This window comes from Phaethon aethereus, assembly GCF_964289735.1.
Source record: "Phaethon aethereus genome assembly, chromosome: 8".
Classification (NCBI taxonomy): domain Eukaryota; kingdom Metazoa; phylum Chordata; class Aves; order Phaethontiformes; family Phaethontidae; genus Phaethon; species Phaethon aethereus.
The window spans coordinates 30,489,385-30,503,043 of NC_138584.1; the positions used below are offsets into that span (position 1 = coordinate 30,489,385).

A 13,659-nucleotide genomic window follows, 5' to 3' on the forward strand; every position below is an offset into this window, starting at 1 on the left:
ATTTATATACACAGTTTTCCTTCCTGGATTTCATACTGACAGCCTGAAGAAACTGGGTACAAATTGAATTAATAAAACATGAGTAACACACTGCAACGCTTCTCCGCAATAGTGTACCCCAATCGGACATTTACAGTATTCCTAGAAATCACACAAACCCATGGCTGTGCCAAGGCCTGTATTTTGATAAAGATATGGGTCAACATCTCTGAAAGACTAGGCAATCCCTCCAAAGCGTGTAATTGCAAATGAAACTCGCTTTTAGGGTGCTGCGTAGGATAAAATAAGAAAAATTGGTCAAATGGCTGTCATCTTCATAAACTGGGTAACAATCCATCTGTTTAGGGAATTTCTCACCGAGAAACAATATACTATTATAGGTCTATCCTGCTTTTTGAACAACTGTAGAGTCCAGATAAATTTTTCATCTATAACAATAGCTCATACAGATACATATTGCAGCATATTCTGGCAATTTGCATATTCAAGAGCTGATACAAAATTTTACTTTAACAGATATATTCTTTACTTACAGCCAGATAGCAATTTTTGCTTTCATCATATTTCTCTTTCACAGTGTCGGGGTTTTCCATTCAAGTCAACAGGATTTTGCAACTGGAAAGCGCATGAGTTTAAAAGTATACCTCATTACATGAATGTAGAAGAAATGGCTTCCCAAATATTTTACAGAATTTAATTATTATTTTAAAATAATTTTTGGGAAAGTAACCTACAGTAAACAAAGATGTGTTGTTACATAAATAAACAATGAGACAATTACAGCCTCTTCATGGCGACCATATTACTCATGCACCTCTAACGAAGTATTACTAAGCTATCACAGGGACATAGCCTGATGTGTGCGATTAACAAAATAATACTCATAAATAGCTAATGAACAATGATGGTCCTTTAAAAATTCTGCATATCCTGCTATATTGAGAGTTACGGGTTTTGTTGCTTTCTAAGGAACACATTAACCACTCAGCTGCACGATGAAAAGGAGAGTATTAAATAGCACAATGCAACTATTTGCATTTTTGCCTTCTACAGACCATGCTTTTGAAAATATAAATGAACTCTCATGGAAGTCTACCAATGCAGAATACATTACAGCTTGTGCTGCACTCTATTTGAAAGACGGTGTCTTGAGATGTCACCAGCGTGCAGGGGGAATATGACGGAACAAATGATCAAAAATTATTTTCATGTAAAACACAGCCATGAAATCTCTGAAGTGGCATTAGGTAGAAAAGGCTGGGTTTAGTAATGATTGTGGTAGATCTTTTATGTTAAAAAACCAATAATTTCCTTCAGGTGACGTACATATTTGGCAAACATATTCTGGAGAAGGCAAGTGAGTGGGATGGATGGCCAGCATATGACAGTAGACAAAAAGGTACATTTATAATGACGATTTTTGGTATGCAACCGAGGAACATCCTGTTAGTCAAACTAAATACAACTTCAGAATATACAGTTAATGTTGGGACTTTAACAGCAGAACAGTTTGTGTTGTTCTGCCTATGTGAGCAGGCTCCTCCAGCGGATGAGGCAGTCTATATAACAGTATATGCAAACTATAGGCTTGCAGGGTGAACTCTGCTAAGCTCTTACTACCACGTTGTAAATAAATTGACAAGTATTTGAAAAGTGGTATGAAGGGACCTATTTAGATTAATCCATGGAATAGAATGATGAAATATAAGAGGGAAGTTTTATTATTTCTATTTCAGTGCTATAGACGAACTAAATTTTATTGCATCTACAGTTCAAACTCACAGCAAACCCTTCTTGTATATTTTTGGTGAGATAAATTCTTCCCAAATGGTATTCCACCTCCAACCTAATCTCCTTCATGGATAAATTTACTCAAAGGGCAGAATTCCTGATGGCTGGAATAATAGCATTATTACAATCAATATTTTTTGGATGAATATTAGATCTGGAACATATGAAAGAAAGCTATAAAGCACAGGGGAAAAAAACCCTTGCTTATCATTTTCAGTAGTAACCCAAGTACAGCCCTTCATCTGTAATGAATTATAGAGCAATTCCCCTAAATCATCTGTATGAAGTCAGCTATGACACTGTCAATTTAAAAAAATTTGCTAGTTTTGAGCTACAAATTGAGTTTTTATTGTGATAAATTAAAATCCAATAGTAGCCTACAAGAGACTGAACATATAGAAGCCTGCATTTTTTCAGAGTATTTTCTTCTCTTTTCTATCCCATCAGACTGCCATTGTGGCAGACATGATAGCAGTAGCCAATGATAAAAGAAAGCACACTCTAGAGAGGTAAATAACCTTTCCAAATAAACAATAAATGAGCACTGTGCCCCAAAATATCTGTTTGGGAATCCCAAAATTATGGAAATCCAACTAAAGAGAAAGCACTGTGGGGGACAGGGAAGGCAGTTAAAGGAGCAAAAAGCAAATGCAAGATTATCCAGGCTGTTCCCTATTAAGGGCTTTTTTTTTTCCCCCTGTTGCACAAATGTGAATGTCACGTCTCCAAACTTTACAAACTCTTAATACTGATACCAGAAGATCTGTGTGAGCAAACTTTTTGCTGCCCCTTTCCTTTCTGTCCCATCAAAAGAGCCAGGGCTGAGAACTGTCCATCCCCAGTCTTGCCAGCTTGTTGGATTTTCTCTAGTGCTTCTAAAGCGAGAATGGGATGATCAGTGTCCTGCATCGCCGAATTGCACCATCCTTATTTTGCTTTATAGGAAGCTCCACACTACAGCAGTAGCGCAGCCTTCTTTGGGGGCGACTTCAGTACACAGACATCCACACGAGACTACACAGAGGGTATTACTTACTCCTACGACAGCTGACATCTCTTAGTATTACAACAGGACGAGCCAATGCTGTATGGATGAGACACAGTGCATCACCCCTAAATATTTGTCTCTTGTGCGGTGGAAAGCCCCGTGCCTCAGGAGTGCTCCTGCGGGCTCAGAGAGCCCAGGGCCACTGTCGGGGTCTGCCCATCATCTGCTGCTGGGTGTAGTTCAGATGTTGAGATTGCCCGGGACTACCAGCAGGAGCGAGAACGAGATGGCAACTGCAGGCTGGCAAAGCAGAGACAGGCTGGATGAGAGAGACTAGGAGAGGAGCGGGTCAAGGACATGAAACTTTGGGACACGGAGAGGCAAAAGCCAAAGGGATGGCGGCTGTGAAGAACCGGCAGAGGAGTTCATGCACCCCTGCTTCAAAAGCCTGGCATGAGAAACACGATTCTCCTCCTTTCGAAAAAACACATAAAAACTGATGTTGAAAGCTCCCCACATCCCTCTGTCAGAGTCCTGTTTTCAAGGAGGACAACTCAATACTCCTGTCCATCACTCCGGCAGCTCAGGGGCAGATGCCTGGAAGGTGGATTTGAAGGTTTCAGTCTAAGCCTCCGTGAGTGAGTGACAGGGTTACCGTAAGGATGATATAGTTGTGTCAGATTTAGAATACAGGGTGTCAAAGTTATGAAATGAAGACGACTTGTTCTCACGTCCCCACCTCCCCAGCTGCAGACAGGAGAGCGTGCGGGACACTGCAGGAAAGGCAATTTGGCTTAACCACACCTTTGTTTCCAAATGCATCGCCTTTTCCCTCTTTATTTTATGAAAATAGATCCTATTTTCACACAGGATCAGCAACCTCAGTAATGTTCTCTTAAACACTGCTTTTGTACGACTACTTTTACACATGCTGTACACGTGTAAAGTACTCATACAAAATGAGCTTTTCATTACTGACTACTTGTATTACGTATCAGTGAGCTCAATGACATTGATTTTCTAATAATATAAATTAACTGGCCAAGATAATTTCATTTATCATCAGTAAGGTTTTATTTCTGGCATCCTGTTAAATAGTTAATCTTTCAAAAGATTAAATCAAGAGCTTTTTAAAATTCGAGGCAGAGCTTAAACTGCTGTAAAAATCTTCCTAATTAGGATTAAAACAGTTTGTGCGTTGTTGCTTTATATCTAAGTAGTATAATATTTTGCTTAGGTTTCTTCTTTCAAAGCAATTTTAAAAATCAAACATAATATTGCTGTGGCAAAAACTGTGTAAGGCATGGCAGTTTCCTGCAGCTTCCTCGAGCAGATGCTACTGGACGAGTCGCTGCTTGGCAGACTCAAACAGCAACCTCAGACTTTCAGATACCTTTTACCTCCGATTCCATACGATATATACTTTTTCTACTGTTGGCGACACAAAAGCCCCGATTCTTACGGTTACTGCACACCTGACAGAAGACCGTCACGGCCGTTAACAGGAGTACATCGCATGATGGTGACTACAACTGCGTTCCTGTGGAACTGCGGACCTGACAGAATTCTTAGGATTCCCTTGGGACATCTTCAGGGCAATCCCAGCTAATCCCAGCCTGCTGTTCCCAGGAGCTCCCCAGCTCCCAGTGCCCCTTCTCGCCACCTCTATCATCAGCGGGGAAAACAAGCTTCGCTCTCCTGGAGTTGTCTGCAGCTCCCCGTTTCAGCTTGTTTTCTTCTCCTCAGCTTCCCGCGACACAAACGGCCCAATCCAAGACAATTCTAGCCGCTAATCCTAATCCCTTGTCATTAGACTCTCAAAAGTCACTTGGTACTGCCAGGGAGTCTTAAGCAGCATCCAGGGGACTAGTGCAGTTGGGCCGAGGCTGGATGAGAAAACCCGGATGAGTGCAGATACCCTGGACTGCTAAAAACAGTGGGCTGGTACTTCCAAGGAGCAATTTTTCACCTGGCAAAGGGAAAACAAATCCCTTCTTGCCGCTTTCTGGACTCAGAGCTGTGAGTGTTTATGCACGTAAGGAGCATCCGTGTACTCAAGTGGTTCTGCAGAAGTATCTAGGACAAGGCTTTGCAATAAACCACATCCCCATGCTACACTTTATACCTCAGTCACCTAATGGCTTGCTCTGATATACGACAACCCTTTATCAAGCTTGTCAGATTCTTCACGTGTGCTTACGCTGGTGAGATATTACTGCCCCACCAGGAAACGCTTTTAAAGAAACATCCATGAAAAGATTCAATTTTCTTCCATCATGATTATTTTACTTACCCCTGTCTTTTCATCGAAGATTTTGATTCCCCCAAAGGAGACTGTTAAGAAGATTTTCTGTTTATGCTCTCCTTTCGAACGAGCCGCAGCAACAATTCCCTGTTGAAACAAAGAACAGTTTGGCTGGTTTCATTACTCTTGGTGCCACAGCGAGCACAAAGATTTGCTTGTGGACAATTTACCACTTTTCTAGGAAAACTTAAGGGCTTTCCAGGAACAGTCCAACTCTTACTTCTGGCTTCCTCCCTTTTTTCAAGGCACCACACCTCTTTATGCTACCCAGAGAGCATTTCAAATGTGCTCCTACTTCCAACCCCCACACCAGCTAATCCTCCATGAAATTTGTTTTCATGGAAGCTGAAGGTCATTTCTAGCACACCTTTCCCAGCTATAAGCTGTTTTGTTTTCTTTTTATTACGAAGAGGGAAAAAATGCCAACAACTTTAGCTTACTTCATCGGCACACTTATCTGGAATAAGCAAATTGAACTTTTTATAGAAGAAAAATATTCTTTTGAAAAGAACTACACCTCTGCTGTAAAAAGCTGGTATTGAGGGTTAGTTTTTTTCATGATCTCAGGCTTTTGCTTCATAAGTGAACTTGCTGCCATGCATCTCGTGTATTACTATCCCACAGCGTAACCATAACAGTAACTTCTATTTCCACCTTCTCAGGAGCCTGCCCTGGCGAATAACACTGTACTAAAGATCAAATGTAAGCAATTGCGCTAGTAAATAAATACAAATATTTAGCCGTTATCTGGCGCTCTGCAATTTCAACATGTTTTAACAACCACTAACTTATGCTTGAAGACCTTCATGAGGTTGTCATTCTCATTACAACTCATTACCTGGAGTCATTTGTCAAAAGTCACCCCCAAACTTTATGCCTGGACTTAAAACTCGTGTTGCTAGACACTAGGTTTCCAGAGCCCACAACTTCATGTTATGCTGCGTTACATACAAACATGAATTTCTAATGCTCCCTTCCCGTAATAGTTTTAGTCATCACACAATGCTGTTTAGATCAATCTCGCCACTATGCAAACAGGTATCGGGCGTCTGGGAGATGTGCAAATGGTAATCCATGGAGGAGAGAGACGAAAAGGCTTCTGCAGCATAACAGTGACAGTGTTAGACAATACAGCTTAGACTGGATATTAGGAAAAATTTCTTTACTGAGAGTGGTCAAACATTGGAACAGGCTGCCCAGGGCAGTGGTGGAGTCAGCATCACTGGAAGTGTTCAAAAAAACGTGTAGGCACTTCAGGACATGGTTTAGGGGGCATGGTGGTGGTGGGCTGATGGTTGGACTTGATGATCTTAAAGGTCTTTTCCAACCTTAATGATTCTGTGAATTCCCACAAATTGATTCTAGGAACCGTGAAATGATGAGAAATATCCAGTATACAATTAAAACAGATTGAAATATTGTGGCAGATGTGACAAATCAACAGTGCACTTTTTAGAACAGTTTTTGCTTGTCATAAAATGTTCGTAACTGATTTGTACATTATCTACCAGATCTTTGTTTTAGATTACTGAACCATAAGATGCATGTCATCCTTTGCTGTTTATTCATGAATAACTCTCTACTCCCAGGACTGGAACCCTGCTAGTTGGTAATATGAAAGATACTATTTAGTGATTTCCTCTCATGAAAAAAATAGAAAATGGGAAATCCATCAGCTCTCTTAGTAGAGTGTTGGGGAGAGGACTGAAAGGAAAAAAATGGGGAAAAAAAGACTGCGGAGGGTTTACTCCTGGACCTAGCTCGTAACCCTACAATGCAGATGGGAAGGCAACAGCCAACACTGCACTCAAGAAAAACACAGTCTATCCTTCCTCCTCAACCACTCTGGGCTCCCCGACACTTCCCAGGGCGAGGTAAAGGATGCTTCCTATAGAGAGCTCTTAGGCTCTTTGAGGGTTGTAAGACAGACAGAGATATCTAGCATGCTCCAGAAAGTCCACCCTCCTACACCACTCGTGCTTTCAGACTCTGTCTACTCTCAGAGTTTGCAGTCATCTGCTTTTGTCACTGCTCCGTTTCTTTCCCCAAACACTGGGGACTCCTCTTTATCTTCTCATCTCTGTCCTCTCAGTGCACTGCCTCCTGATACCGTAACCCAGCAATGCTGCCTTTACAGGTGCAAGACATTATGCTTCCTGCGAGGACACCAGTTCCCCCCATATCTGTCTACCTACACCCAACAAGGTCACTCACCCCTTCCTGTCTGTCCTGACAGGAGGGAACGGTCAAAGGCAGGGCTGTAGTTGATTAGCACTGTCATATAAAATGTTCTGATACACCATTTTTCTTCATAGTGGTTTACCTCCCCTTTTGCATAATAAAATTATTCAATTTGCAGATGTGTTGCTTGTAATTTGTGGACGAATTGCAGTGGTGTCAATCATGAATAACTACTGAACTCAGAGATAATGTATTAAAATTAAACTGGGATAAGCAATACCAGCCAAGAGTTCATGTAAAATTGACTGATTTCAATACATAATTAACCAGAGTGTGACTCCGTGTCACAAAAGGAGAATGAATAAAAGTTCCAGCTGAAATTCACTCCCTTTGACTCCATAATATTAAACATTAGAAGTTTCACTGCACCTTCAGCTTCATCATGGAGTCTTGGCATAACTTGTCTCCTCGTGCGGCAGAAACCTCATCTATCCCAATCAGTTTTGCTTTATATCGGACACCGTCACCTTTAAACCGCTTTATTAAAGTGGCTTCACTGCGATCCTGACCTGAAAAGACATAAGGGAAACAAGGACAATTGTGTGAGCACAAAGGAAAATAAACGAATAAATACCCGCAATTAAGTGGCAAATTAGATCTAACTCCTATCTCAACACCTAAACATGAGAACGTTTCAATAAAATTAGAAGAAAAGTACTAGTTCAATAAAACCTTTTGGCCTCACGAGCTCAAATGAATTCACAGTGGAATTGTTGCCATACAAAATCTTCTGCACGAAATTTGCACACAAATTAGGTTTACAGAAATGAGATAAGCCTGAGACAGACCTCATGGATCTGAAAACTTCTGATCTGTACGGGTTGTTTTAATCCCAGTACACTTGAGAATTCTTCATTTTGCAGACAAAACTTCAATAGAAACATGCTACTATTTCCCCATATACCAACTTATCTAACTGCGTTAGCAATATTTACACTATTATCATTTGAATGATAAAAACCAAATTATGTTATTTGCCTATAGAATATTGCTGCTCTAAAACCTCCACAAAAAATGCTGTCTCCTTGTTCTATTCTTTCTGCTTACAGACATACACAGAAAAAACACAACCAGCCACATCGCCTCTCACAGGCTCACCCTGAAGAGATTAAAAAAATGGCACAAGGTGTTTCTTAATAAAGAAGCGATGGAGGATAAGATAGCACGGTACTGGTAAGGCCAATGTACCTAAATTACAACGCTCAGACTAGCCTGAGCCACATGACAATGACACTACAGCAATCCGTGAACGGGATCATTTTGTCAGGAAGACATTTCCCCCCGAGTATCTGCAGAAGAGTTTATTCTGTGCCTTAGCTGGGAAGAAATATGTTAGTTAGGGAATCAGTCGTCTTAAAATTGATTAAAGATGTATTTTTGCAGCTGTCTGTGGAATTTCTTGCTAGGATCTCAAAAAACAGCAGTGAACGGTAAAAAATTGCAACTGAACAAGTAACCACCCAAACAAGGTTTACAAGGCACAAAGAAGCAAGCAAAAATGTGAGATCTTAAAGAATTTGAAGTTTCTCGGATCCAACAGATTCCACCAGAAAACTTGCCTAAACATGGACTGATGTTGCTAAGATTTATACTATTACCACCTAGCTCTAGTCACAGAATTTGCCCCATCCTTCTAGCTATTGTAAAAAATGAAGAGCTAGCGCCTGCTATAAATGAACTATAGGTGTCCAATACTAGGTTCTTACCTATATTTGAGAATTTTGGCCCAAATATTCACCAGAGCTCATTCCTATTTGAAAAGTCTGATTAAAGCACAGAAAAAATAGTAAAATCTGCTGCTGTGCAGCTAGTTTTTGGTAAGAGAAGTACAGAAGCTGTGGAGGAAAAAGCTATTTTGTTTTGCATTTCTATTAAAAGCACCTTTTTCAGCAGTCAGCACTTGGGTCAACTTTGCTAATGTTACACACCCATCCAGTGGATGAATAACCAAGTTCAAAACTGTGGAACTGAAATTTTTACAACACCATTATAGGAAAAACTAGAGCGCATACATGACCAGCAAAGTGAAGATACTCATGTGGTTCTCTGTCCCCGACAGTATGGCACAGTCCCCGCTGTGAACTCATGATGGACTAAATGTGTGTTAAAAACTAGAGCTATTTTAAGCATATTGAAATCTTCAAGAGTCTTTGAGCATACAAACACTTTCTCTTTCAATGAAAAATACCAGCTCAGACCAATGTTCTAATGCCTCATTTATAGTCCCTTAAAAATAAGGCAGCTGCTTAAGTGCTGCTGTGATACTTCAGCGGCCACCCAACTGCTTCCCTTGATTTGTTTGCACTCCTACTCCCTCAAAAAGAATTAAACAGTGTGTTAAAACTTCATGCTCTTACATTATATATTATAAAAAAAAAAAAATCTAATGAGCCACAAATGGTAAATCAGAAACTCAAAGTACTATAATATCATTCCCCAAGGAAACGCCAAGGCAGATGTTGGCACCGTCAGCTAAAAGCAATGAAAAACCATTTTCCATTTTCAGCTCCAGAGCGGGGCAGGAGGGAGAACATCTGGAGAAACAACAAAGTACAATGATAACAGTGGACTTTTCCATATGTCTTTTATACATGCAGAGATATCCTGTTGATCTGCAGTAAATAAAACCCAATTCTAACAGCTTTCCTGCCAACAATTTTGAACCTTACGTCTTCGTTACAGCCAAAGGCAGCTGTTAGCTAATGGCATGAGCATGTAAGTGTTCAAGAGTGTTTCCTGGGTCCAAGTCATGATGCAAGTGACCTTGCATTCATCAGTTATTTGAACATTTATACTTATGCCAACCTCTGATCTATTTTGCTGCACATAACTAAATCCTTGACATTAATAGCTCATTGAAACACAACTTATGGCTATGTTTGTTTACACACAAGTCCCATGTTAATTATGACCCAGATTAAGTAGGATAAAGTGCTTTTGGGATAAATGACTGGGAAAAATCACCAACCTGAAAATGATGTGGATATTTTAAACTGTGGTGGAAACTGCAAATTACTAGAGACTACAAATTCATCCGTAAAACCCTAGAGCATATGTCCCATGAAAAAGCATAGAGAACGCACACGCACACTGCCCTGTATTATAAATCAGCCATCTGCAACAGTCACCATTTCTCAGCATATATCCAGATCTCCCCCGGTCTATGCTCATGCTGTACTTCCAAATTTTGGTGCTGTAATCAGCACTCAAAAACTTTCTACCTGCTTGGAAAATTACCGTATGACAAGCACTGTCAGTATGGTCCGTTTTATAACTCTCATGAGGTGTGAGATTTATGTACGGTGATGCTTCATTTGCAGACTGCACACCTATAAGGCAAGATAGTCCAGACTCTCATAAACATCTCATCATTAAAACAAAAAAGATTTTTTTCAATGACAGTTCTTGGACAAGGTTCTTTCTGTGGTTGAAACTGCATAAATAAGAGATGCCTGAATTATGAGGCTGTAATTCTTCTTAAGCTTCGGAGGAGGGTGAGGGCTAACCATTAAACCACTAAGCCAGGAAGCTGTGCCCATGCCAGAAACCCGCCCAGGAAAGTGCTGCCTCTTTCCTTCCACGTACCAAGTGGAGTCGGTATTTTCTTCTTTGCGGCTCCCGCCTTTGTCAGCGCGGAGACCCGCTGCTGCGCGCGGCTCTCCAGTTACCCCCTCCCACCGCGCTTGCTCGGTCCCAGCCTGCGGGAAGGAGGATTATCCTGGGTACGGGACCGCGCTGACTGCTGGAGCTCAGTTTTATTTGAATAACGAACCGCAGCATCTTGGGGCTTTCACTCTCAGCTTGCCTTCCTCAAACCACAAATAACATCTCAAGGGTAGGAAAGGGGACATTCTAAACCAACTATGAAGATTTTATGGAAAACTGAAGCTTGAGGTCTCAAGTCATTACTAGACCATAATCTACAGCAAAATTAGAAGCACATGTTTAATGACAACCGCTTCTTTCCACATCACCTATTTCCTGAGATCTTGTTTTAGGATTTATTGACCGCAGAGAAGACTACAGCTGCCAAAGCCACGCCAGGGGAGCAGCTGATGCCCTTCTCAGTTGTCCACTGTACCCTACGCAGGTAGGGATCTGCCCGGCGTTCTTCATCAGAGGACTAGCACCACTAGGTCATTCTAAAATGATCCTAAATTAAATTTTCGTATTATAACTTTTTAAACTTGAAGACCAATCAGTATTTTCCAATGGTTTGCTCTAAAATGCTTTCATAAATATCTTTTCATAAGCAAAGAAATATCCTAAGCATATGTTGGCAACTCAACACAAGCACTTCACAATCCAAAATGGAACCAGATTATCAACAAAACTAAAACCAATTTGATTCTCATGCCCCAAACTGAGAAAAAAAGGCAAAAGCTAAAAGCCCACTAACAACAACATCAGACAAATTCAATTTAGAAAGGTGATCACTTTTAATTAGAAAATGTGCTGCTGTTGACACAGGGGAAGAAATGTTTGTTTGCAGCATATAGATTTATAATCCTCAGAGGCCCTTAAAATGTAAATGTAAGAGTAATTATTTTATCAACTTCTATAGACGTCACCGTTCACCTTTAAGCCATATGTGTTCCAGCTGGAGCCACTGCTCCTGCCTAAGTGGGAAAACATGACCTTTGCTGCCGAGTTGCAAGATTGCACTTGGACTTCACAGTCTTTGAAGAGAACAACCAATCCCCGAGCTGGGTGACGCAATGTGCTTCTGAGCTTGCATCTAGAGAGAGGCTTATCATCATGATCAGCGTTAAGGTATTTTATCCATCTCACTAAATACACTGTAAAAGTAATAAACAAGGTTTTTAACACAGCCAGTCATTTTTATTAAAGGCAATATACCTTAATTAAACCCAGATTCTGTAAAGCAAGCTAGAGACAGACATGAACCCAGAACCTTGAGTACTTCACCCAAGTACCTCAAGTGCACTGAATGCCAAGATGTGACTGGTAACCAGTCCAAGAGGAGCATAAGCTACTGTGGAAGACCCAGGTCAGAGCAGCTCAAGTTGAGTGCTGGAGGTGGGTGCTCCCCAGGCCATACCCATCAGCGGTGGTCGCTGGCGCCGCTCAGGGGACATTACCATCTCAGCAGCCTACCAGCTGCCATCAACCTGGACTCTGATGTCAAAAGGGAGAGTGAGCTGTGTTTGCATTAGGTTATCCGTCTCCAAGTAATGCTCTTAACTTTGCAGACTAAAGCTCATGCAAGGCTTCCTTCCCAGACACTGTGTATTTTGGTGAGCGTCTCAAGGAGACTTATCCTCACTCTTGGTACAAGTCAAGGATTACACTCGATTTTGGCTCTTAGCCCAACAGAGCACCAAGCTAACATTGTATTAAGACGCTAACATTTAGAGCAAATGCTGTTCATTCTCCCAGGGGATATGTAAGTAAGCATATTTCATAAATAGAAAAGGAAAATAAACCAAAGCATCACTGCAATAAGCACACTGTCGCTTTTTCTCTATGGTCTTGTAACACACTACGCATTCTTCACAGCACCCGCTAATCTAAACCAATAGCCCTGGAAATGGCTATATCCTTTATTTAAATGTGTGAAGCCCTCAGGGCATAATCTGAATTTCTTGATTTTACGACTGTAAAATATATAATGATATTATCTCCAAAGTCAATAACATGCTCCTGGCAATCAATTCGCTGAAGAACAACACACCACTGTCTTTTTTTTCTTTTCTAACTAATAAACTGTCAAAGTTGTATCCATCACACATTCAAATTATAAACCTGAAATAACACCTCCTTATATCTTGCAGGGCTGAAAAACAATCACATACGCACTTACAAACAGCCTACATCTTCATGGAGACAATTAGCATTTTTATAGCACCAACACAATGGAAAATACAAAACACTGTGGTGCAGAATGACCTCCAAGATGCCACACACACTGAAGACTAGTGAATTAATTACTAAATGAAAGGTATTTCCAGTTAGCTGCGTGTATATACGTCCCTATGTCCACATATATATGCATCCATAACTTTATGTATTTGCACGTATGCATACACACATTGTGCACAGCTTCATTTGGTATCAATTATCTAAAGAAAATTCATAGTAATTTTAATCAACTAGATTTCCCGGGGGGGGGGGGGGGGGGAAGTACATAAGCAGGTGTAAAAGAGAAAATACCCATACATAAATATATATACCTTTCAGTACAGCAGCAACTAAACAGCAATTCAAGAAGGAATCATGAAAAGCTCAGATTATTCTCCTCAATGGCACATTTTTCTCAATGGCTTCACAGAAGCACGAGTCTGCTGCAGAGGGCTCAAAACTACCCGTCACG

General features: G+C 40.8%; 1 protein-coding gene across 4 annotated transcripts in view; it reads right to left on the bottom strand.

Annotated features, from left to right (window-relative positions):
- DAB1 (DAB adaptor protein 1) overlaps positions 1-13,659 on the bottom strand; it is a gene marked incomplete at both ends in the record, with an annotated part of 118,892 nt that overhangs the window by 54,393 nt on the left and 50,840 nt on the right. For all 4 annotated transcript variants that reach the window (XM_082003149.1, XM_082003150.1, XM_082003152.1 and 1 more), the window contains 2 exons: positions 5,073-5,171; positions 7,695-7,834. In XM_082003149.1, the coding sequence (XP_081859275.1) occupies positions 5,073-5,171; positions 7,695-7,834 (239 nt within the window). The remainder of the gene's footprint in view (positions 1-5,072; positions 5,172-7,694; positions 7,835-13,659) is intronic.